The sequence below is a fragment of the Arvicanthis niloticus genome, chromosome X (genome assembly GCF_011762505.2).
Source record: "Arvicanthis niloticus isolate mArvNil1 chromosome X, mArvNil1.pat.X, whole genome shotgun sequence".
NCBI classification, from domain to species: Eukaryota; Metazoa; Chordata; class Mammalia; order Rodentia; family Muridae; genus Arvicanthis; species Arvicanthis niloticus.
The window spans coordinates 64,432,975-64,458,097 of NC_047679.1; the positions used below are offsets into that span (position 1 = coordinate 64,432,975).

Sequence of the window (25,123 nt, forward strand, 5' to 3'; positions counted from 1 at the left end):
GGATAAGCATCCTGAACTTTACTAGAAAAAAATAGTGATTTATTCAGGAAATTTTACCATGGCTAAAGATTACTGAATCAAAGGGGTTATTAGAAAATATATTACTATTTATCTAGGATCATGATAAAATTTGTTTTACACAAACTGATAATAAAAGTTTAAAAATTAAATCTGCTGTATTAAGGCCACACATGATAGCTAAATATTTTCCCAGTTGCTATTTAAACGTCTGAGTTTGCCACAGAGTCTATTTCTTATGCCAATTCCTCTCAAAATTTTCACTAAATCAACAAGTAGATCCTCCCTTCAACCCCACCATGGTAATTTTTGGTAACAAGAATTTAATGATGCTTCAGAACTCAAATTGATCTCATGAGTGTGCTTGATCATGACCTCTGTTTATTTTTTTTTAATCCCTACCTTAGGTCTCATTGATGGGAACACACCGTTTAGGAAATATGGGGCTCTATTAACAATATATTATTACTATGGTCCCACCTTCCTAGAGATGATCCATTGACAGAGTATATGAAGTTTTCACCATACCCTGAGATTAGTTTTTCTTGATCACAGGGAGTTTTCTCTTAAGAGGCCTTTTCTGTTGTTTTATCATCTCCCTTACTCTACAGTGGTAACCTTAACTGCCACTGTAGAATTGGAGCAATGATTTGATATGGCTTCTTCCAGATGGATGGGTCATTGAGGACAGCTATCGGGGTATACGTCCACGTCGCATATCTGAAAGACCATAAAAGCACACAATAGATTCATTTATCTTTTATTATTTTTTCTAGTATTTAAAAAACATTTATTTTGCCATGAGTTAATAATAGAAAAATTCCATTTTTAATTAGTAGCACACAAATTTACTGGATACATTAAAATTTTATCTTCAAGGCTTTTGGTGTTTTTAAAGATTTTTTTCTATCATCCAATAATACCTTTTCCTATTTTATTTAGCTATGTTGTAAACAGCTTTTAGAATTCTCTCTTAATGCTTTCATTTGCCCCCTATCTCTCTGTCCCTTTGTCAACCTGGCTTATGTTTGTAATATGAGTTCAATCTTCAAGTAACAATTGTGTTAAATTCTGACCTTGCCTCAATCATAGTAACAATGCTTATCACAGATTCAGGGGTGAGGCTGGAGCACCTGACACTGCAATTAGTAACTTATAACCCCTACCCCAGCCACATGTCCCTTTACTCTCTCTTCTAGTGTATGAGTTTCCCATAGATGTTGCTCTAGGCTGCCTAGAACTGACTTGTATAGTTAATGTCAGTGTACAGTTTTATAGGTAAACTTGGAGTTTGTGTTTCATGGAATAACATGGTAATGTATAAAAATATGAGTTATTGAGACAGAGGATTAGAACTTAACAATTTTTAATAGTCTTTTATTACTATTCAGTTTTAAATTGATATTAAAATATGTTTTGAGTAAGAGATTGCAAAGGGAAATAATGGACTGACGCTTAGAGTGTAGTTATCAATCTGCAAACGGCATCTGTTACTATTTACAATGAGTGAGTAAAACTATTACATAACACTTGTCTACCAGGAGAAAAGTAGTTTATTGCATCCTCTTTGCATTCCAGAAGGCTATGAGTACACACAGCATAATGGAAGAGCTCTGAGGAGTAGCTTTGTGTGGGCCATATGTCCTTTGAACTAAAATGCAATGCACAGACAATGGGAGAATGGAAAAGATGGGATAATAAGTTATCTGTTAAGACTTTCTGCCTCTATTTTGGAAATGATTCTAGAATAAGCATGAGGTGTGGACCTAATTCTGGAAAGTCTATAATGAGCTAAAGGGCATTGATAGTATACTTGTCAAAGCTTGCATCTCTATTCCAAAATAGCAGTTTAATTACTATCATATTATAACTGCTCATTACTTCAGCAAATTTGCTATCTTTCTTATAGAAGCATGAACATGAAATTAAATCTCTGCAGCTATTCTTATTTGATCCCTTGATAATGTTATGAATTTCTAACAAAACCAATCACAATTTGCCTCACAGTGGCAAGGTGGTTCGCTGTGTAGTGCCTAGTATATAATATGTCATTCTGACTGCTAAAAACATAATTACCTTTCAGATGTTGATGGAATATGATTTCTAACCAACTGGACTTCAATCCAATATAGTCTCTCTCAGATTCAAAGGCAAAGGATTAATACTCTGTATCATTTCTTCATGGAATTAAAATGGTAGATATTTCCCTCTAGATCTGAATTACAATGGACCCAGTAATAGAAGGCAGCATTGTCAAGGATCAATTGGCTGGGGATGTCCTATTTTATATGGCCCAAGCTGGAATAAAATTGATTGCTAATTGGCCACAGCCTTTGAGAAAACATGATGGCACTCTATAGGAGCTCTATGGACTAATCTAGTAAAACCCAGTATCTTCTTTATCTTTAGCCTTTGCTCACTAACAATCTGTGATGGAATCATGGCCTAAATTTTGTTTAATAAAGCTTAAAATACAAGACACCAACAATGGCAGTAACACCTGTAAAAGAACCTTCCAAATATGCCTTAATTTGAATAACTTATTTTATTCAACTGAGATATCAATGCTGTTTCTGAGTGATTACTGACTGATACCAATTAACTTTCTTGACATTTTAATCTAACTAATTAATATAATGATCTAATTATTATATCTAACCCCTAAAACTTTTGTTTCAAGTTGTCTTAGATCACTTGTAGCCTCAAAAATTAAAATAAACAAATGCATTTTCTTTTGTTATATCATAAGCCTATTTTTGTTCCTTTAATTTTTTGCCAAAATTTTTATTCACAATAGAGTCTTCTCTCATGGAATATGACCTGACCACAGTTTTCCCTTCCTCCACTCCTACCAGCTCCTCCCCACTTCCCCTCTCCCCCAGATCCACTGTCCTGTTTCCTCTTCAGAAAGGAGCAGTCCTCGAAAAGGCATGTCACTAAGTTTACCAGTAGATGGCAGTGATTAACCTTTATATATCTATCTTCTCTTGGAATTTGAGGAAAGACCTATGTGAAACTGTTTTTATTTGACAATGGTATAGATAGTGCTTATAATAACTTGAAATTTAGATTGTATAAATATTCTTCTAAAGAAATTTTAGCAAATGTGAGATGGCTTACTGGGTAAAAGCACTGGATGCCAAACCTGACTACTTGACTTTAATTTCTGGAACACAAACACGCACGCGCGCGCACACACACACACACACACACACACACACACACTCACACACACTCATGCAGGAATGTTCACACATCGAGTAATTAAATAAAATGTTTCTAATACATTAAACTCTTTTTAATCTGTAAATTAATATTCTCATAATCATTTTCTAAAATTCATAAAACTTTTTCAGACTACTTTATTACTAAATAATGATGCTATGGGTAATAAACTGTTGGGCTTAGTGGGAGGAAATCAAGCTAACAGGAAGCATGTTGTAGAAGATTCAGAAATTTATTTTAAGGATTAGTGTAGGACACTGCAATATGTACATGCTGTTTTTTTTAATACAACTAGCCCATCTGGAGACCATTCCACCTGGGTATCCATCCCATGTACAGTCACCTAAGCTAGACACTGATGTGGATGTCAGGAAGTGCATGCTGACAAGAGCCTGATATAGCTGTCTCCTTAGAGGTCTGACAAAGTCTGACATATTCAGAGGACGATGCTCACAGCTAACCACTGATCTGATCAAGGGTTTCCCAATGGAGAACTTAGAGAGACGACTGAAGGAGCAGAAAGGGTTTGTGACCCTATGAGGAAAGCAACAATACCAAACAACCAGAGCCCCCCAGGGTCTAAACCACCAGCCTGGGAACACATAGGGAGGGACCCATGACTCCAGCTGTATATGTAGGTGAGGATGACCTTGTTGGGCATAGGTGGGAGAGAAGATTCTTGGTCCCATGAAAAATGAACACAGAGTGGGGGGGATGTGAGGGTGGGGAGGGGGTAGTGGGGGCTGGGGGTAGGTGGGGGCACAGCCTCATAGAAGCATGAGGAGGGGGGATGGGATAGGAGGTTTCTGGGTCGTGGGAGGAAGTGGGGTAAGGGGATAAAATCTGAAATGTAAATATAATACACAATTAAAAAATAAAACTAGCATGTTTGTATTGAGCCAGAGACTGCAGGGGGCAGTGACCTTGAGAGCTTTAGGGCTTCATTTCCAAAGTTTTGACTTCATACTGTAAACAATTTGCATTTTTGAGGCAGAAAACTAAAAAAAAAAACAAAAAACAAAAAAACCTTATCCAATATGTGATTTAAATGTTTTAAGTGTTAAAGGTAGCAAAAAAAGAAATATAAATTTTGTGTGTATGTATGTGCATATTCATACACACACACAAACACACACATATATATACTGGCACAGGTATTAATACAAATATATATGTATACACATGAATGCATACATGTGTGCAAGTGTGTGGGGGAGGGAGGAGACTGTGGAGGACAGAAAACAATATCTGGCTGTCATTCTTTATTCATCATATACCTTGCTTTTAAGAGATGAGTTCTCTCATTTGCCTGCAATTTAACAAGTAGGTATCATAGCTTAGGGGATCAGCCTGCCTTTGAGCCCTTAAACTATTCATGTGTGGTTTTGGAATCAAATGGCACATACCTTTAATCCCAGCACTTGGGAGGCAGAGGCAGGCAGATTTCTGATTTCAAGGCCAGCCTGGTCTACAGAGTGAGTTCCAGGACAGCCAAAGCTACACAGAGAAACCCTATCTTGGAAAAAAAATGTTTCTTTTTCTTTTTCTTTTTTACTTTGCCAAACACATTACTGACAGAACAGTCTCTTGAGATCAGTAATGTAGTTTTTCATTGATTGTGTTTGTGTGAATGTTTTGCCTGCAGTTGTGTATCTGCATCACATGTATGCCTGGTAACTGTAGAAGTCAGAATTTCCTGGATCTGGAGTTAGGGGTGGTTGTGAACCACCATGTGGGTGCTAGGAACCGAACCTGGTTTCTCTGCAAAGGTAGCCAGTTCTCTTGGCCACTGAACTCTAAGTTTTAAAAGTTAATGAATTAAAATTCTAGTCTCACATTCAACAAACTTTTCTGTAGGTCCATTCTTTCAAATGACCAAAACTTTAGTTTTAAAGATTGTATTATTCATGTACACATGTACATGCACATACACATACTGATGTCAATAAATAGGTTCAATATTTCAGTTTCTTAAAAGGAAATGGTAGTTAAGGTCTCTGAGCCTAATTATTTGGAGAATATACCAAAAATACATTATTTTTTTCATATTTTTTATTGGCTATTATGTTACATTTCAGATTTTATCCCCTCACCCCATTCCCCCTACCACCCAGGAACCCCTATCCCATCCCCCACTCCTGCCTCCACAAGGGTGTGCTCCCACCTACCCCCACTCCCACCTCTCTACCCTCGAATTCCTCCCCACTCAGTGTTCAGCCTTCATGGGACCAGGGATCTCCTCACCCACCTATGCCCAACAAGGCCATCCTCCCCTACATGTACAGCTGGAGTCATGGGTCCCTCCCTATGTGCTCCCAGGCTGGTGGTTTAGACCCTGGGGAGCTCTGGTTGGTTGGTATCGTTGCTCTCCTCTTGGGGCCACCAACCCTTTCAGCTCCTTCAGTCTTCTAATTCTCCACTGGGAACCCTTGATCAGATTTGCAAAAAAGGTATTCTAAGACAACACTCAATCAAGAAAAACTAGGAAAACAGATGATAAAAGATTACAACTACCTTTTTAAAAAATAAATATAAACTACAGGAATAAAGTACCCAACAAATTAACCACATCATTATTTAGGCCCAAGACTACAGGTGCTTTTTAAGATCTGTTACTTTATCTTTTCCATGTTTTTCAAGATTTCAAATTAAATGATACTTTTTCTTTTGTTCTTGGTTTATTTCACTTAGTATAAGGTTTCAAAGTTTTGTCTAGGTTGTCTCAAATGACAGAATCTTATTTTAAGGCTGTATAATATTCTATTATACACAATGTATAGTATTCTATTATACATAATTTTTAAAGATTTATTTATATTACATACAATGTTCTGTTTACATATATACCTGCATACCAGAAGAGGGTGCCAAATCTCATTATAGATGGTTATGAGCCACCATGTGCTTGCTGGGAATTGAACTCTGGACCTCTGGAAGAGCAGTCAGTGCTCTTAACCACTGAGCCATCTCTAAATGTTTGCATTAATAAAAAGGGTAGTATTGTTGGGAGTGGAGCATAAATTAGTGCTGCAACTATGGAAAAGACCATATAGGTTCTCAAAAATTAAAACTGTTAACCTCCTTGTAAATAGCTAAAATAATTGAAATTGCTATTGTGAAGAAATATATGTGCATTCAGCTTTATTTTGGTATTTTCATGGTAGTTAGTGTGTAAATGGCCCTTCTAAATACCTACTTTTCCTCTAGACTTTGTGCTTAACAGCATCAGAGGAAACATTCTGTACAATAGTGTACATGACAGAGGATTGAAAGTATATATAGGATATTTCATGTGAAAGAGGTTCTATATTACTTTTGTATAGATTCAAAGTGCAAAATTGGAACTTGTAGTAAAGGCAAATGTCACCTCAATCTAAGTAGTTAAATTTCTAACAACTGGAATAGCAAGCAGATTGTTCTAGTGAGGATGAAACAGTGTTCACATTCAAACTCTAAATATTCCTGATGAAGGCAAAAATGACAAAAAGGAAATCTTCAAGTGAAGGTGCAGATTAAATGACAGCTAAGATTCGCTGATCGTCAGTCAGCTCCAAGGATTTGTATACCTTTCCTGCAAGCCATACTTTAAATTTGATTTAACTCTACACGTGAAGGATCCAAGGTGTGTGTGTGTGTGTGTGTGTGTGTCTGTGTGTCTGTGTGTGTGCCTGCATATGTGTTGTTTTAAAATTTGTACAACATATTTAGATCATATTCACTGCCCCAACTGATCCTGGGTCCACCTGCATTTTTGTGTCATTTTTTTCATCAAACTCTTTAAGTTCAATTAATGCTGCCTATATATCTTTGGATATGTGGCCTTCCAACAGAAAGTGGTTGACTTACTAGACTTGTGTATTTCCAAACATCCTTTCTGAATTCTGTGTTCTAAGTATGTTAAATGCCAAGGCTACCCTTTGAAGCCCATTTTCTAATGAACAACATTTAGTTTAATGAAGATTATCTGCTGAGTCCTACTCATTCAACCAGCCTTCACTGATCTCAGTGAGGATTATCCTTGACTTAAAAGTTTATTCCCAGGAAGGACATTATCAAATTGTAGCTTGGAAGAAATTAGATATTTCTTTGGCAGATAATCTCTCTAGTCCTATGGTGACTTAAATTTAAGTAGATTTTGTTGTAGAAATTTGACATGTATTTTGAAGGTCTATCTAATTTTTTTACTACCCAAGTTGTTCTTTGACACAATTTCACACAAGTATAGAATGAATACTGAATACTCTCATATCCTGCCCTCTCTCGACTCTGTACAACCACTGTGTCACTTTTCAACCCCATACATGTCTTCTTCTTTCTTGTGTTCACATCTTGTTATTTTGTATGTTTGTGACATGCAAAGTTAAATAAGAGCTATCTGTATGATTATGGATTTGGCACTATCCTTTGGAAATTGCTGGGTATACAACTAAGACAGGAACCCTAAACCCCAGAATCAACCAATAGTGAACAATTCAAAAGTGAAGGGTAGAGACCCCATAAGTCTCTCTTTCCTTGACTAATTGTTGATAGCCAAATCGTATAGAAGCCTAGTGCAGGTAGGTAACCATGGACTGGAGGGAATGATTGCAATGGTCATGTCAAGTACAGATGATTACATTTTGTAGCCCTTTATATTATAACTCTTAACTACTTCCTGCTCCTCACTCTGCAGTATTACATGAAACTTAGAGAAGGTGATGCAATTATTTTGTTTTGAACTGAGTCAGTGAACTGAACTTTTACTTGTTTTCAGTATCTTGGACTGCCATGAGTCTCTATATTGCCACTGTTCATTGTAGAAAGAGGTTTCTCTGATGTAAGCTGGGAACAGCTGTTGGTTTTTGAGCATAAGCATAGATACTTAGGAAGTCAGGTTGACACCATGTCAATTTACTTACACTAGAGTAATGTTGTCCACCAGAGCCTATTATCTGTTAGCAGAGCCTAAACTGTTAGCAACACTTAAAGTAGAAGACATGGGGCCCCTTACTTGATAGGGGTTCAAAACCAATCAGAGAGCTGTTAGTTAACCCCAGTGAAGTTGCTATTGAGCAGGTGGGCCTATAATGCCTAGCAGATTGGTCTTCTGCTTCTGGTTCTCCTGCTGTGGATATTTCCTATGACAAAGGTAGGGCATTGTTCTAGTTATATTTCTAATAACCATAGCCAAAAGGAACATGGTGAGGAAAGTGTTTGTTTGGATTACATTTCTGGACCACAGTCCTTCACTGAAGGAAACCAAGACAGAACTCAGATAATATAAGGAGGTCATAAGTAAAGCAGAGATCATGGAGACTTGCTTCCTCAGCTCACCTCAGCCAGCTTTCTTACGAACCCCAAGAAAATGCCAATAGATCAGTTTGATGAAAGCATTTTCTCATTTGAGGTTCTCCCTTTCAAGATAACTGTGGGTTGGGTCAAGTTGATAAAAAAAAAAATGAAACAAATGAAAACCTTACCAGGACAGATATCTCCAACAATTCTATCATAGTCTCTAATTCTGGCATGCAAGCCAAAGAATTGACAAGAGCCTGCATTGTTTTGAGGGCTTCTGTGGCATCGTTGACCAAGTCCAGTAGCAGTATCTCATCCTTGGGACTGGAGAAAATGTTCAGCAACTCACTGTTTCTAGGAGCAGTGCCATTAAGCAATGAAAGGAGATTTTTTTATATATATTTTTTTATTTAGAATACAAAATCACAGATTTCCATAGAAATTTTAAATCTTTATCCTAATTACTTTCCCCTACAACCCCACCAACCACCTCCCAATCCCTGCCTTTTCTCTCTGCTTAATAATTTCCAACCAAAGTAATTACTTTTACCCATATCCCCTTATTGGCTTCCATAGGTATGGCATGGCTATAGAGCTAGAATCCATATATGAATATGTAGTGTTTGTCCTTCCAGTGTCTACCTTTGGTGACTGCACATGGGATCCCACACTTTGTCTCCATATTTGCTCCCTTGAGTATTTTGTTACTCCTTCTAAGAAGGACCAAAGCACCAACACAGGGTCTTCCTTCTTCATGTGGTCTGTGAGTTGAATCTTGGGTATTACAATCTTCTGGGCTAATATCCAATTATCAGTGAGTGAATACCATGTGTGTTCTCTTTAAGACTGATATATGCACCTGTTTTTTTGCCAAAATCATTCTATAATATTGAGCATATAAGTATAGATAGTGTTTTTCTGAATATGACTCTAGTAACACAGGAAATAAGAAAACAATTGACAAATAGAACTTCATGGAATTTTTAAAAAGCTATGGTAAAGGAAACTATCAATCACATGAAGAGGCAGCACACAGAATGGGTGAAAATCTTTGCTAGCTACATATGAAAGAGATTTCATCCCTACTGTAGAGAAAAAACTCCAAGAAAGCAAACAAACCAATTAAAAATGAGCTGCATGAATAAATATGTCCCCAAAGAAATAATGCACAGGCCAGGGAACACTTTTAAAGTGTTCTGCATCCTTAGCTTTCAGGAGAACATAGATGAAAAATACGTTAATATCTTATGTCACCCAAGTCAAAATGGCCCTCATCAATAATACCAGCAACAACAAACAATGGTATGAGTATGGGGAAAGGACTTCATACAGCCTCTGAAGGACTGAGCATTGACAGCTTTCTAAAGCTCTTTTTATTGTTATATTAAAAGACACATTTATCAAGTAAATTTCTGTATACCAAAACTTCTTATCTGAATTAGGGGTTATCTTGAAAGACCCATCACCTAAGCAATTCTCAGGCATACAAGGCTTCCTGGTTTACCAGGACTGTCTTGGGACTAATTTATGCAAAGGTTCTGAGAATCCTTCAAATGAATAACCCAGTAAAATGTTGGATAACAATCACTGACAAAAGGCTTCAAAGCTTTGGCTCCATCACTCTAGATTCTTGCTAAAATTCTGCTACATATTATATATTACAGATATAATATTACATATTATAAACTATATATATTTAAATATATATAAAATAAAGAAATACAGTGGAAACTTTTTAGCCATGTAGGAAAACAAAATTAGACCATTTGAATGAAAATAGGAAATCATCATACGAAGCTAAATAAATCATACCTGGGAAGATAATTTTGCATGTATTTTATCTTAGATAGAACCTAGGTGATAGATATATCAAAACATATACATATGCATATACATATGGCATGAAACTAGAAAGAGGTCTACGTGAGAAGTGGCAGAAGATTATCAAAGTATGAGACAGAGTATTTAAGAGGGTCACTGGGAGTCAATCTGTCCAAAGTACATGATAAACCTCAGCAGAAATCTCATTATGAATGCCCATTGCTTTATACAAGTGCACATTCATGCAACTTGAAAATAAGTTAGCTATGAATGCCCAGAGATAACACTTGGCACTCCGTTCTGAGTCAGTCTTCTGTGGGTTTGCCCTTGAATAAGTGCCAATGATATGATTACAATAGCTACACACATTCCCCAGAAAGCATGTGGCAGTCAGAGGGTAACCTGAGGGAGTCAGTTCTATCCTTCCACCATGTGGGTTCTGTTGACTAAACTCTAGTCATCAGGCTTGGCAGCAAGAGCTCTTACCAGTCCCACCATCTTGCCAGCTACTTTGTCTTATATTTGAAAACCAGGCAGTGTTGTGCTTCCAGTTTTGTTCTTTTTGCTTAAAATTGCTTAAGCAGCCTGAGGTTATTTTGTGGTTCTGTAGAAGTACAGAACTACTACAAGATAATTTTTTAAACATGAGAAATATTAATGGTCTTTAAAAATAATTTGTGGCAATGATGAAAGTATTAAGTTGCAGTTTTCAAAGCACAATCTGATAAATATAGCACCTGATAATCTATTGTATGTATTTTGAATGTCTAGAAAAGAAGAGCTCAAAGATTTCAGACAAAAATTCATGATAAAGAAATCGAAGCCTTACTGATCCTGATTTGATTAGTGTATCTACCATATGGGCGTTGCCTATTACATATTATATCTCATAAATGTGTTCAATAAAATGAAAATTTTGAAAGTTGAAGGACTGATATTTCTGAATACGTTCCTGTGGTTTGGATGATGATATATTAGCATAATGGTAGGCATAGAAACTAATATAATAAAATTTGTAATTTTAAAACAAACTTTCACATTAGCAATCAGTTGGTATTTACAAGGGTGCCAGTGAAACTCAATATGAGAAATAGACTCAAACATCCGGATGAAACATTATTTTTTTCATATCAAAAAATCAGAGATTTATTTTTATTTTGTTTGTATTCCCATTTAAATGTATTTGTACTTGTATTTGCGCTGATATTTGTCTGTGAGTGTATGCTTCATATGTGTGGATGTCCACAGAGGCCAGAAGAGGATGCTGGTTATTCTAGAGCTAGACTTACAGGCAGTTAGCCCCCTGGTTGTGGATGATGGGAATCAAACTAAGGTCTTCAGGAAGAGCATCAAGTCTTCATATGCAAAAGTAAACTAGACATCTATCTCATACCATATACAAAGTAACTTAGAACTGGTAAACAATCTAAACATAAGAACTAAAAGACAATTTTTAGTAGATTATAGTTACACATTTTCTTGGTTTATGTAAATAACCCAATTAAAAATTGACAGTCTCTAGATAAATTTTTAGTAAGTAATATGTACAAATGAAGAATAAATACATGAAAAGATATTCATCATCAATAGTTATCTGAGAAATGAGAACTGGAACCATAATGAAAAACTGTGCTGCACACTCTAAGGCAGAAAAAATGAAAGAGAAAAGAAAACATCTAGTGAGAACCATTTTGAATTGGAATTTTCTTACATTGCTATTTGGAATGTTCTATAGCACAGAGAAACAACTTGGCACTTGCTCCAAGAGTTAACCACAGTGTTACCATAAGACCTGCAATTCTACTTGTAAGCATAGAACAAGGAGAATTGGCTACAGTCCAATAATATTTTATTCAGGAATGTTTACAGCAAACTCAAGATAGACAAACTAAGGAGACAAAACATCCATCAATCAATAGATACACAAAATGCGGCATATTCTGACAATGAACTATTGTATTCTATTAAAAATAAGAATTCTGATATATGTTATAGCATGGATAACACTTGAAAACACTGCAGTATGTGAAAATGCCAGTAAGTCTTAACAGGATTACATATTTTATAATTCTGCTCATACACAATTTCCAGAGGTTCCACAGTCAGAAAACAGATTAATAATTTTCTAGGGCAGGAGTATGGTGTAATATTTGAGAAGAAATGATGGATGAATGCTCATGAGAACAGAGCTTTGTCTTGGAGATGATGAAAATGTTCTACAATTTTACTTATAACTATACCATTCTATGACTATACTGAAAACAACATTGACTTTAAGTGGATGTATTTTATACTATATTAACAACATCTTAGTAAAACTGTTTTTAGAAAAAGAGTGATTGCAAATGTCCAAGAACCTTATACTTTTATATTTCGTGTTCCAACCCATTTTCCCATTTTTTTCATTTTTTATTGGATATTTTATGTATTTACATTTCAAATGTTATCTCCTTTCTCAGTTTCCCCTCTGGAAACCCCCTATCTCATCCTTCCTCTCCCTGTTTCTATGAAGGCACTCCCCCACCCACTCACTCATGCCTCCCTCCCCACCCTGGCATTTCCCTATACTGGGGCATGGAGCCTTCTCAGGACCAAGGGCCTCCTCTTCTCCATCCCATTGGTAACATTTATTTTTATGTTATGAGCGTTTTGCAGGTATGCATGTTTGTGCAACACATGCATTCGTTGTCTTCTGAGACCAGAAGAGGGCAAAGGATCCCATGGAATGAAATTACAGTTTGTTTCAAGCCACTTCTTGGGCATTGCAATCTGAACCCAGGTCCTTTGAAACAGTAGTGGGGTGCTCTTAACTGCCAAGCCATCTATCCAGTAGCCCTCTATTTGATTTTTAAAGCATTTTATTCACATTATCTCAATTTATCTGCTCATTATCCTTTGGAAACAGAGACTGTACTGTTATATTGTCATTGTTGTTTGGATTTTTTTCCCTGAGATCCTTTCTGTCTTGACTACAAGTTCTGTGACCTGTCTATCTTTGTGTTTGCACCATTAAAATATAGAATGTACTTAGAGAAAAGTATAGTGTGGATAATAGGGGAAGTTATAACCTTACATTAAAAACAGGCCTTGAGACAATTTCAATGAAAAGGTATAACTCACCAGGCATTGGGCTCAAGATTTCACAAATCTTATTTAATTCTTGCAACAGAAAACTTTGTAGTGGATACTATTATTCATATTTTGAACTAATAATAAAATAAACACCCAAGACTCAAATAAATACCTGAGACTCAAATGATTAATATAGAACTTGCACTCAAATCTTGGAAACATATATGATCTCCTAATGAATAAAAAATTGATGTGATGATAAATAGACTCATTCTTGCAAGTTTTATGCCCTTTTCTCCTCATCATGGATCTGAAAGACAACTATTTTAAAATGATAGGTGATATTTGTAAAAGAATTATTTTTCATAGAAAAATATTTATCATTCCAAAATTATTTTAAACAATTTTATATTTATTTACATTAAAATCTTTGCATAAGGCTGAGATTACTTTAGATGATATATGTAACAATTTCTTTTTTATATTACATTTTTACAGTCCAGCAATTGTCCTCACTCCTCCCACAGTTCCTTTTCCATCCCATTTCTCCTCCCTGCTGTCTCCAAGAGGATGTCCCCACCCTCCAAACCCACCCTACCCTCCACACCCACCCCACCAGGCCTCCCCACTCCCTGGGGCCTCAAAGTCTCTCAAGAGTTAGGTTCATCTTCTCTCATTGAAGCCAGATCAGGCAGTCCTCTGCTGTATATGTGTTGGGAACCTCATAGCAGCTGGTGTATGCTGCCTAGTTGGTGGTCCAGTGTCTGAGAGATCTTGGAGGTGGGGGTTAGGTTAATTGAGACTGCTGGTCTTCCCATGGTGTTGCCCTCCTCCTCAGATTCTTCTAGTCTTTCCCTGATTTAACCACATGAGTCCTTGACTTCTATTATTGAAAACAATTACATGAAATTTGTGCTGTCTCTTTTAAAAACCCAAGATACATAGTCTCTTTATTAGGTGTTATGCAATGGAAGAAATTGTAACATGAATAAGATGAGGCATTTAATTAACACAACAGTTATAAAGTGTGCACCTTTGGCACATTCATTCACTCGTTCTACTCTATAGTCCCCTCAGGGTGTTGTTAATGGTAGCACAGAAAGCAAACAGAGGTGACTGTATTTTAATGGACCTTACAATACATTCACATAGTGTATATTTATGTGGTCAGGTGCATGCATGAATACACTCATGCAAGTGTAATTTAAATCTGAGAGAGAGGAAAAACTTTTGGCCAATGACTGAAATACTTAATTTTATTATATTTCTGGACTGTGGTCAAAGAGAATTTCAGCATAACAAAGAAGAGTGTAAGTTAGCAAGAATGATCTTAATGAGATTCTGCTGCTGTTTTGCTGGTTTTTACAAGACACATCTTTAATATTTTATTATGTGCCTGTGTATACCTGATATATTTTAATTTTTCTCTCACAGATATATTTTAGGCACGTTTATATATGCTTTATAGATTTTTTCAGTCATGAAAGGGAATTTTTCTCTAAGTTCCACAAGCCAATTGGCATATATTAAAAAATGTAAGAAAGGTTAAAATTTATTTCACAATTGATGCAAAATATATCAAAGGAGACCTAAGGTTATTATTGGGTGGGTGGGGGGTTGTGCTCTTACTATGAAATAGAAACAGAAAACAATTTCATTCTGGTTTTGGATTAATTGTATCATAGATGCTTTAAAAGTACCATCACTCTTTTTCTATTTTCTTAAGTTATCTATTTTCTGGGTAGATGAACACTATTCACTAGATTTTATGCACTCAGTGCTTAATTATTGTCAGTCCTGAAGAAGCAAGAGTAAAAGAAATGTGGATATGCTAAATGTTCAAGTAAAAACTAATCAAATTTCATTCATAATACTTTCTTTTGATTGGTTTTTTCTTTTTTATTAAAATTACTAATAGTAACAGAAAGATGTGAGTAAAAATTTTGTTCCTGATTAATATTCTCTTTATAAAAATGTGATTTATATACACAATGGGATTTTATCAAGCTGTAAACAAAAGTGAAATTATGAAATTTGCAGTTAAATTGATGGAGCTAGATAGAAAACGTTATACTGAGTGAGGTAAACTAGGCTTCAAAAGACACATTTCACATTTTCCCATTCATATTTGAAACCTAACATTATTCATGTTTGAATATTTAACTTGGAATACCTGTAGATGTCAGGAAAAGTAAAGGAGAAGAAGATCTTAAGAGTGAGGGATAGCTCTCGAAAAAAAAAACAAAAAAAACAAAGAGTGAGGAATAGCAGAACATACGTGACACAAAGAAGAAAAGAGGAATAATGGAGAAGGAAGTTCAAATGGGATAAGATATGGAAGAATAAGAAAGAGGAAGAACAGGAGGTAGCATAATTAACAAGAAATGTTTTGAGGAACTAATGAAATGAGATCACTGGAGGAGGAACAGGTGTGTGAGTGTGCAGAGCGATCAAAATTTTTGGTTTTGACATTTTGTTGGAGATACCTATTAGACTTATAAATGGCAGTGGTGAATAGGTAGTTGGGTAAGTGAATTTGATTCTCAAGGGACACATATAGGCTGGAAATCTTTGTTATGATGATATATGTGCTATTTAATGTCACACTACTAAACTTAAATTTGTAGTACAATTACAAAGGAAGCAAGCACTCATTAACAAGCCCTTAGATTTTACATTTAGAGGTTTGTTAATAAAGAAGCTGTATTAACAAAATAAATTGTGATAAATCACAGTAATAGGAGAAAAGTCATGGTAGTGTGATATCTTGATAATAGAGAGCTGAAAATATATTTCAAGAAAGAGGAAATTACCCACTGTATCAAACTGTACTGAAAAAAGCATGTGAAATGAGGACGGTGGTTCACAATTGGTTTGCATTAGGCAATATGAAAGTGGTTGATAACATTAACAAGTACAGTTTTAGCCATGTGGTAGAGGCAGAAGCAAACTAGACATAGATGCAAAAGTGAAAGGAAGATGCAATAATTGTGACAATGATGATAGACAGCCTTTAAAGTCATTTTACAGAAATAGGAAGCAGAGACATGAAGCAGTAATGTAGTAGTTAAGAGAGTTTCTGTCTCATATGTATCTTTGTATTAGTAAGTATGATTCAATGGACAGTAAGTTGTTACTGTAAGAATGTACATAACTGGGCACTAATCCTTAGGCAAGAAGAGGTCTTATCTTGAGATGACTTGGAAGGAGTGGATCTTTGATATCAGCTTACACATTTTATTCATGTTAGAGTATTAATGGACACTGATATTTTGATAAATTTAGTAGTCCTCTCTGTCTTTTACAATTCAACAAGCAGGACGTTTTTCTTTTTCTTTATGTAGACATTTTAATTAGAATATAATCATATCACTTCCCCCTGTAGGCTTAGAGTTTTCAAAACCTATTTTAATAAAGGGTTCTCAAATGCTTCAAACTCCCTTCTAGCCCACCATCTAAAGGTAGGGGAGAAAAGATGGTGAATAGTAAAAAGGGATGTGTACCTGTTTGGAGTAGTTCTTTGGGGTGATTCCAATCTCCATTTGTCAGGATACCAGGAATTCAGTTCAGTAGTGTCAGGATACCAAACTTGAATCAGCAACAATACCACAATCCAGATGATGCCTCTGCCAAATCAGCACGAGTGACCAGGAGCAACCAGGACCATCCAGAATGCTAGGAGTTTTCTGCCATGCCTTTCTCAATATAGTGGAGATCAGTGAAGTTGGGGCACACTACACGTAATTCAAGTGACCTGTCTCTTTCCTTTGGGTCCTATTTATACTCTCTCCAAATATCATTTGTCCTCCCATGGGTCAGCAAGACATCTCTGAATCTGTATCACATGACACAACTAGAAATTTCTTCTTCATCCCACTTTCCGTTTCCTACTACCATCCCTCTTAAATTCCTCCAACTCCCTCCATGTCCCCATCACTCCCAAATTACTCTCGTGTACACACACACACACACACACACACACACACACACACATACACACACACACACACACACACACACAGAGAGAGAGAGAGAGAGAGAGAGAGAGAGAGAGAGAGAGAGAGAGAGGTATAAGTATATAAAGACAAGATGGTAAGTTTGTTTTTTGTTGTTGTTGTTTGTGTATATATCAGGTTTCAGCAATCACCAATTTTATTAAACAATTAGAGATTCATCCCTGAAATAGACTAATTCTCCTCTCAATTGTCTATAGTATCTTTTCCAAGTGTGTAATTCAATGAGCTTTTCTTCCTCCCATATTAGCATGTCCCATTGATGTTGCCATTCTTAAGATATTTCTATGACAGAGTGTTTCACAGAAGATTTCCTGGTGGTCTAGTTGTTAAAATCTTTCTAACCTCTTTCTGAGGTCACTGAGCTAAAGATACAGGAGATGTTGTGTAGGCTCCTGAAACCCATACAATAAAGCTCTATATTGTCTCCAGTTGAGATCTTCTCTGATGCTCCCCATTTGCTGGGAAGATAAGCTTCCTGTGGATAAAAGGACAAGATTCAGAATGTAGGCAGGAATTAATGTGGGTTTAGCAAAAGGTGCAGATCTCTTTTAGATACAGGACTTTAGTAGTCCTAGGTTAGGTTTCTAAGACCAGACATGGTTTCCCTTCTGTTGGATGGGCCTTAAATTTAAATAAATAACTGTTGCTTACTGCAGCTTTATGGGCATCTTGCCATGCTGGTCATTGTTTTGGTTCAGAGGTGTTGTAGATAGATAGGAAGGACTATTAATTGTTTCCTTCCCTTAGCAGCTTGAATAGTAATTTTTGGTACCATGATAGCTAGACCATAGGAAGCAGGCCTTCCGCTTAGCTGCAGATCAAATAATCTGGGTCTTGTGTCCTAAGTGTGAAGTATTTAGCAACAGAAGCTTACCTTTAACCTCCTGAGACAACCCAGGGCAACAACCATTGTCAATATTGTTTGATGAGTCACTTGGACTACCCTTAACAACTGTTTTTAAAATTTCTCATGCCTAGTACTGAGGTTTCTGCCAGTCTACAGTTGTTTACGGTGACATTGCTAGCTCTAGTGCCATAAAATCTTTATATATATATATATATATATATATATATATATATATGCACATATACTTATATATACAATTTTTGGTAACTATAAAATAATATTACTTGAAGCTTTTAAAAAAAACAGTGCTATTTTTTCTCTTCTCTCTCCCTCTCCTTCTGTATTAACCTCCCTTCCCTTTCCCATTTGGAGCCTAATTCTCCATTTTTCCTTTTCTACTTTCTGTAAACTCCCTTCTGTTATTTCCTTCATGGTTCCCTTATACGCTAGTGGTTTCTGTGGTTGCTCCATGTTGTATACACAACATCTGAAGATGTAGCACTAGGAAAAGCAAGTGAGAGAACATGTGATGATTGTCTTTCTGGGTCTGGGTTTCCTCATTCATTATAATCTTTAAAAAGTGAGGTTATTAGCTGAGAATAAAGATCATGGAGAAAGATTTGGAAGTTTGGGGAGATTCTAAGAACAAGACAATTATAGTATAGGCTGAATAGTGCATTAGTGTAAGTTTATTTTTTAAATCATGAATTTTAAAAGATTAACTACCTCTGAGAAATTCAGATTTTGTTCTACACGATGCAGTGTTCTTCTGGTTCCAGGTATTATTTTCATAGAGATGGCTTGTATTATATAAAAATTGGGAAGACATCATTGACATTCAGGAAGAGAAAGAACAGAATGCTTCCTTGTCTGTGATTTTCAAAAGATAGGCTTAGGCTGTTCTAGTTATAGTAGATGGACCTCCGTACCTTAATGCACATGACTATTTGGTTATCCTTCATAATATTATCATAGATTCCACTGTAAAAAATTTTGTATTTATGAAAGAAACACAGATGATGTCTATGCTCTTTGAGTATTTATTTAAATGTTATATCTGGTAGCTCCTGTACCTTTGTACCCCCAAAGTATTCCTCCATGTGGCTTTCTCTTTGTTATTTAAAATCGATGGGATAGGCTACAAATTGCTTCATGGTAGACAAATGTGCCCTTTACTCTCTTTGCATCAACATGAATGTAAAACAATGAATCCTTGTTGTTGAGTATGATATCTCAAAATTTTATGAAATAATACATAAAAAAATGTTTTTCAAGGAGAAAGTAAAACCCACATGGATCATGATGTACATAACCATCTAACCATGTCTATGTCAAAGTAAGTACATGAGTAATTTTATAGACTATCTGAAACTTCTCATTGTCAAGTTAGCTGTATCAAAGTAGTTATTTAAAGTTATCCTTAATTTTTAAATGTCTGTCTGTCTAAATGGCCACAACACAGTATTGTACCTCTACTCATAGTTAAAGTGTGTAAAAGATTAGGTTCTGTGTAGATTGGATCTACTATACATGTTTCACATCTATACTAAAATTTGAATATCTTGCTTCAAAACTGTACTGTTACAAGTCAGCCCTTTTACATACATTTGAGGTATTTTGGTCTTTGAGTTCAAAGACTTAATCAATTGATTTTCATGGATTTTCTTAAAAAGAAAACATACAATATAGTATACTTTAGCTGTCTGATGCTGTGGTTCTGTATTCAACCTAAATTTTCTCTTCCAGAGCTATTTTGTCATAAAACTGTTGTATATATGAAGTTTTCCACATTATGACAGTTGAAAGATGGGCTTAAATTTAATCTTTGGTTAAAAGTGTTAATGCTTAGATTGTGTCTGAAATGCAGCTTCCATTTACAGTGGTTCAGAATGCCATTCTATATGCTAGATAGGTGACAGATGATAGTTGTCAGATCAATTAGTAGATGCTTGCAAAATTCCTAATATTCTTGCTTACTTTTTTCACATGTCATTATGTAGGAAGTGATTTAGCACTATCATGATACTTAGATATTAGCATGGAGATGCAATGTGAGTTATTATTCACTATATTTTCACATTTCATTAAAGTCATAACTAACCACTTTCTCTCCCTCTTAAAAAAAAATCCCTGTGCAGAATCCATGGAGTTTCTCCCACCAGGAAGCCTTTTCTGGAACTTCTTTTTCTCCATCATCACAATTATCCAGAACAAATTCCAAGTAAGCCATCTTATTCTATAAAAGGGAAGTGCAAAATACAAATACTAGAAAAGGGAGACAAGAGTATCTTATTTGGAAAGAATTGCTTTAGACAGTTTAAACTTCTTTGAGTTTTTGTTGTTTTGTTTGTTTTTTGGATAAGAGGCAAATTTGCAGAGAGAAACAGGCATAGTTAGAGATAACACTGTTTCCAACTGTAAATATCTATATAATGGTATTTCTGACAGCATAAAATATAGCTCTTTAGTATATTTCCTGAGAAAAAACTCAGAAGTGACCAAAATTAAGCTATAGAATATTAAATGCTGTGCATCCTCATTTAACTAAGTATCACAACTTCTTAGCCATTCTAAGAAAGAAAATAGTGACTATTCCCTATTAATCCTTTAGGTTTTGTAATATAATTCAAAGAAAAATGGTTTTTGTACTTTGAGTCTTATGAATACACCATTATTTCATTATGCTTGTTTCAATCTAATGACTTCTGCAAGACTTCATTTGTTTCATATATAATAAAGTCATAATTATCTATAATATAATACCTTAACATTATATACTTTATATATAATTTAACAATATATGCATATTTTATATTTTGAAGTATTTAATTTTTTATTCTTAAAATAGCTTTATTGCTCAAGAAAACAAAGAAGACAGTCTTTACAACTCTCCATATCTTAACTGGAATGGTTCTCCAGGACCAAGTAATCCTGCAGTAAACTATGGAAACAATCATTTGCCAACCATGTACATGAAGCCAAACTTTGTATGTAGAAAACATTTCAATTTCTATTTATAGTTATTGTAATTATTATTCCAGTACAGACAACATAGTGAATACTAGAATTCATTATACTAAAATGACATAAAATCAGGGCAAATAAAAGCTTCAAAGTTCATATAAATTACTATATCTACTATTTCAGTTTGTATAATTGGATTAGGAAATGAGAATCAAAGAAATAGGATACATAATATAGAATAGGTGTTAATGTATATATAAGTACGTATAACATGTTTTTGTATTCATTTGTATTTTATAATTTATATATAAAATATTTAAATATGTAATTATTAGAAAGAAGATTTGAAACCAATGCAAAGTGATTAAATGCAGGGAGACTTACTTAAGGGTGTATTAACATTCATCTTGTACAGTAACAAAATGAACTTTGATAGTATCACAAAACTACTTATTTTCCTTAAATACATATTACCCAGCAATGCTTGCTTCTTTTACCGAATAGATTCTGAGTGGTACAGTATCAAAGCCAGTTTAGAGGACTGATAGTACAAGTATTTAGTGGTTATTCAAAAGCAGCTAAAATTCACTTACTAAAAGAAACACTTTATTGGTTTAAATAATTATGGACTTATGGTAATTAAACATTTTAATGAAATGACATATGCTTAATTTTCTAATTCAATATTATATCTAAGCAAGCTTAAACATTTTATCAAATGTAATGTAATTACTTTGATATGTTCAACTTCCTTGCAGGATTTTTCCACAGCCGGGGTCCCACGAGCAGCGTATCCTCCAAAAGAAAAGAAATATTCAGTTTATGAACGATCAGAAATCCCTTACAAAATTGGTCGTGCAAACATGATATCTAACTACTAATTTCACAATGGAGAAAAATGAACCTACATACACCAATCTTGTTATATACCAGGAAAATATGACAAATATGATTTCCATGCTCTACATACTTTGTTTTTCTTATAATTATGATAATTAGTTTCTTTATGCCTTGGATTTTTTCTTTATTGACCCCCTCCTGATGACCATTATGAAAACCTTTTATTTCTTGTATCCAATTCCATTAATTCATCACAAACATGTATTCATTATCTCCAAATTTTGACACAATATATCTGTGTATTTATTCATGGAATTCTTTAGTATGTTCAGTGAAATGAAAAGAAGATAAGTTGCAAACTGCTTATAAAAAGTAATGACTAATAAAAGCATCTACTGGCAATCCTAATGACGTGAGTTCAAATCCCAAGATTCATGAGGTAGAGAAAAGTGTGGGGAGAAAGTGAGGCATAAGGAAGAGTTAACCTAAATAAAAGGTGGATAAAATTGTCATGTGAAAACTACAACCTTGTTAGGAGAGGGGAGAAAAGGGAATCCTGGAGGACTGGATAGTGCTGCTCCTAAAAACCATGGGGTTTTAAAGCAAAAATCCCAGTGGTGGCTGGCTATAGAATATCATATTATGAACTGTTTGTCAGGGAGACTTCACAGCCCTCCACTCCATGCAGGCTCTTAATGTCCCTCTTGGTTAGTCACCAGAAACTAGTTGATAAGAACCTGTTGCTGAAGACACCAACACACCTTTGTTTCATGATATAAAGAAAACAAGCTGGACAAACATTTCTGTATTAATGTCCATTCTGATTAGAGACCTGTCTCCTCCTGACAGCTTCCTGTCGTGGATTCTAAGAAGAAATTGAGCATCCTTGGAGTTACTCCAGTTGTGTGGTAACAGCCACTAGGCAAGAATTGCCTCTCTCCATCTACAGACAAATTACTGTCCAGAAAAGGACACACATGCAGAATAGTCGACTGATTATATCTGCCTAGACAGAGTAATCAGTCCTTAATAATCCTGCATCACCAAGGTCTGTCAGATGATTCTGGGCCAGAAGGCTGAAGATTTGATGCTCCAACGTTCGGTAGTATAGGGGCTTTTCAGGTGTTCAGAGGTCTCTATAAATTGGCTAAGTTTTAGAAGCTATGCTTTGTGCTTCCCACAATTATAGTTAACTCAGTCATTCTGGATTTCTGACGGGGTTGAAAACTTATAGCTATTTACCATAAGAGAAAAGATTTGAGTGGATGGTCGTCAGCTGACATTCATCCTAAAGCCAGGTTCAGAACTAAATGTTTTAGTTAGGATAGATGACAGAAGTGCTGCTTAGTCAACAAAATGATGGACTGGGTATTAGGACTACCATGTTCCTCACTGGTACAAATTGGCATAATTATGCTCTAATTGTATTTTGAGAGAAAAGTTTCATTTTAACAGGAAGGGTGATGTGTAGGAGGAGCTAAGGTAGGAGGAGTACTGAGAGGAAGAAAAGGAGTAAGAAGAGGAGAAGAAGAAGGAGAGGAGAAGCTAGGTGATGAAAGAGAGAAAGAGGGGGGAGACAGGGAGGCAGATGTTCATGTATGTCCACCAGTCAAAGATAGTTGTTATATCTAGGTTGGGTAGTGGGTTACACCTCTGATTGAACAATTCCAAACTTATAACGCTTATGATTAGCATTATTTTTAAAAAAAATGTATAAATGCAAAAAGGAAAAGGGGGCATGACATAGGGGTTTTCTAAGGGGTGGGGAATGGGGAAAGGGGATGGCATCTGAAGTGTAAATAAAATATCTAATAATAAAAAAAAGGAAAAAAAAGATATAAAAAAAAAAAGAAAACAAGCTGGAAATGAGCTAGTGGCCTCTTTCCTGCTGCATAGTTATCACAGTGTTGAAAGATGTTACGTAGGACACTGGAGAAGTGGAAGTGTCATCATGGTACTCTTTAGTTGGTGGTTTAGTCACTGGGAGCTCTGGGGGTTGGGGTGGGAATCTGGTTAGTTGATATTGTTCTTCCTTTGGGGTTGCAAACCCCTTCAGCTCCTTCAGTCTGTTCTCAAACTCCTCCATTGGGTTCCCTGTGCTCAGTCAGATGGTTGGCTGTGAGCATCTGCATTTGTATTTGTGATGCTCTGGCAGAGCCTCTCAGGAGCCAGCTGTGTCAGGCTTCTGTCAGAAAGCACTTGTTGGCATCAGGAATGGTGTCTGGGTTTGGTGTCTGTATATGGGATAGATCCACAGGTGGGGCAGTCTCTGGATGGCCTTTCCTTCAGGTTCTGATCCACACTTTGTCCCCTTGTTTCTTTTAGACAGGTGCAATTCTGGGTTAAAAATTTAGAGATGAGTGGGTGGCCCCATCCCCCCCCCACTCTGTACCTCCTGTAGTATTTTGTTCCCCATTCTAAGAAGGACCAAAGAATACACAGTTTTGACCTTCTTGAGCTTCATATGATCTGTGAATTGTATCATGGGTATTCTGAGCTTTTGGACTAATATCAACTTATCAGTGAGTACATACCATGTGTGTTCTTTTCTGATAGGGTCACCTTACTCAGGATGATATTTTCTATTTCCATCCATTTGCCTAAGAATTTCATGAGATTATTGTTTTTAAGAGCTGAGAAGAGTACTCCATTGTATAAATGGACCACATTTTCTGTATCTATTCCTCTGTTGAGGGACATCTGGGTTGTTTCCAGCTTCTGGCTATTATAAATAAGGCTGCTATGAACATAAAGGAGCATGTGTCCATTTTATATGTTAGAGCATCTTTTGGATATCTGAGCAGATCCAGGAGTGGTATAGATGGGTTGGTAAGGTAGTACTTTGTCCAGTTTTCTGAAGAACTGCCAGGTTGTTTTCCAGAGTGGTTGTACCAGCTTGCAATCTCACCAGCAATGGAAGAGTGTTCCGCTTTCTCCACATCCTCACCACCATCTTCTGTCACCTGAGATTTTGATCATAGCCATTCTGACTGGTTTAAAATGAAATCTCAGTGTCGTGTTGATTTGCATTTCCCTAATGACTGAG

At 35.8% G+C, this 25,123-nt stretch overlaps 1 protein-coding gene across 1 annotated transcript in view; it reads left to right on the forward strand.

Annotated features, from left to right (window-relative positions):
- The window catches only part of LOC117695315 (uncharacterized), a 41,469-nt gene extending 18,877 nt beyond the window's left edge, over positions 1-22,592 (forward strand). The window contains exons 5-7 of the mRNA XM_034486170.2: positions 20,412-20,494; positions 21,122-21,260; positions 21,996-22,592. Of these exons, the coding sequence (XP_034342061.1) occupies positions 20,412-20,494; positions 21,122-21,260; positions 21,996-22,118 (345 nt within the window). The 3' untranslated portion in view covers positions 22,119-22,592. The remainder of the gene's footprint in view (positions 1-20,411; positions 20,495-21,121; positions 21,261-21,995) is intronic.
- Positions 22,593-25,123: the final 2,531 nt, after the last annotated feature.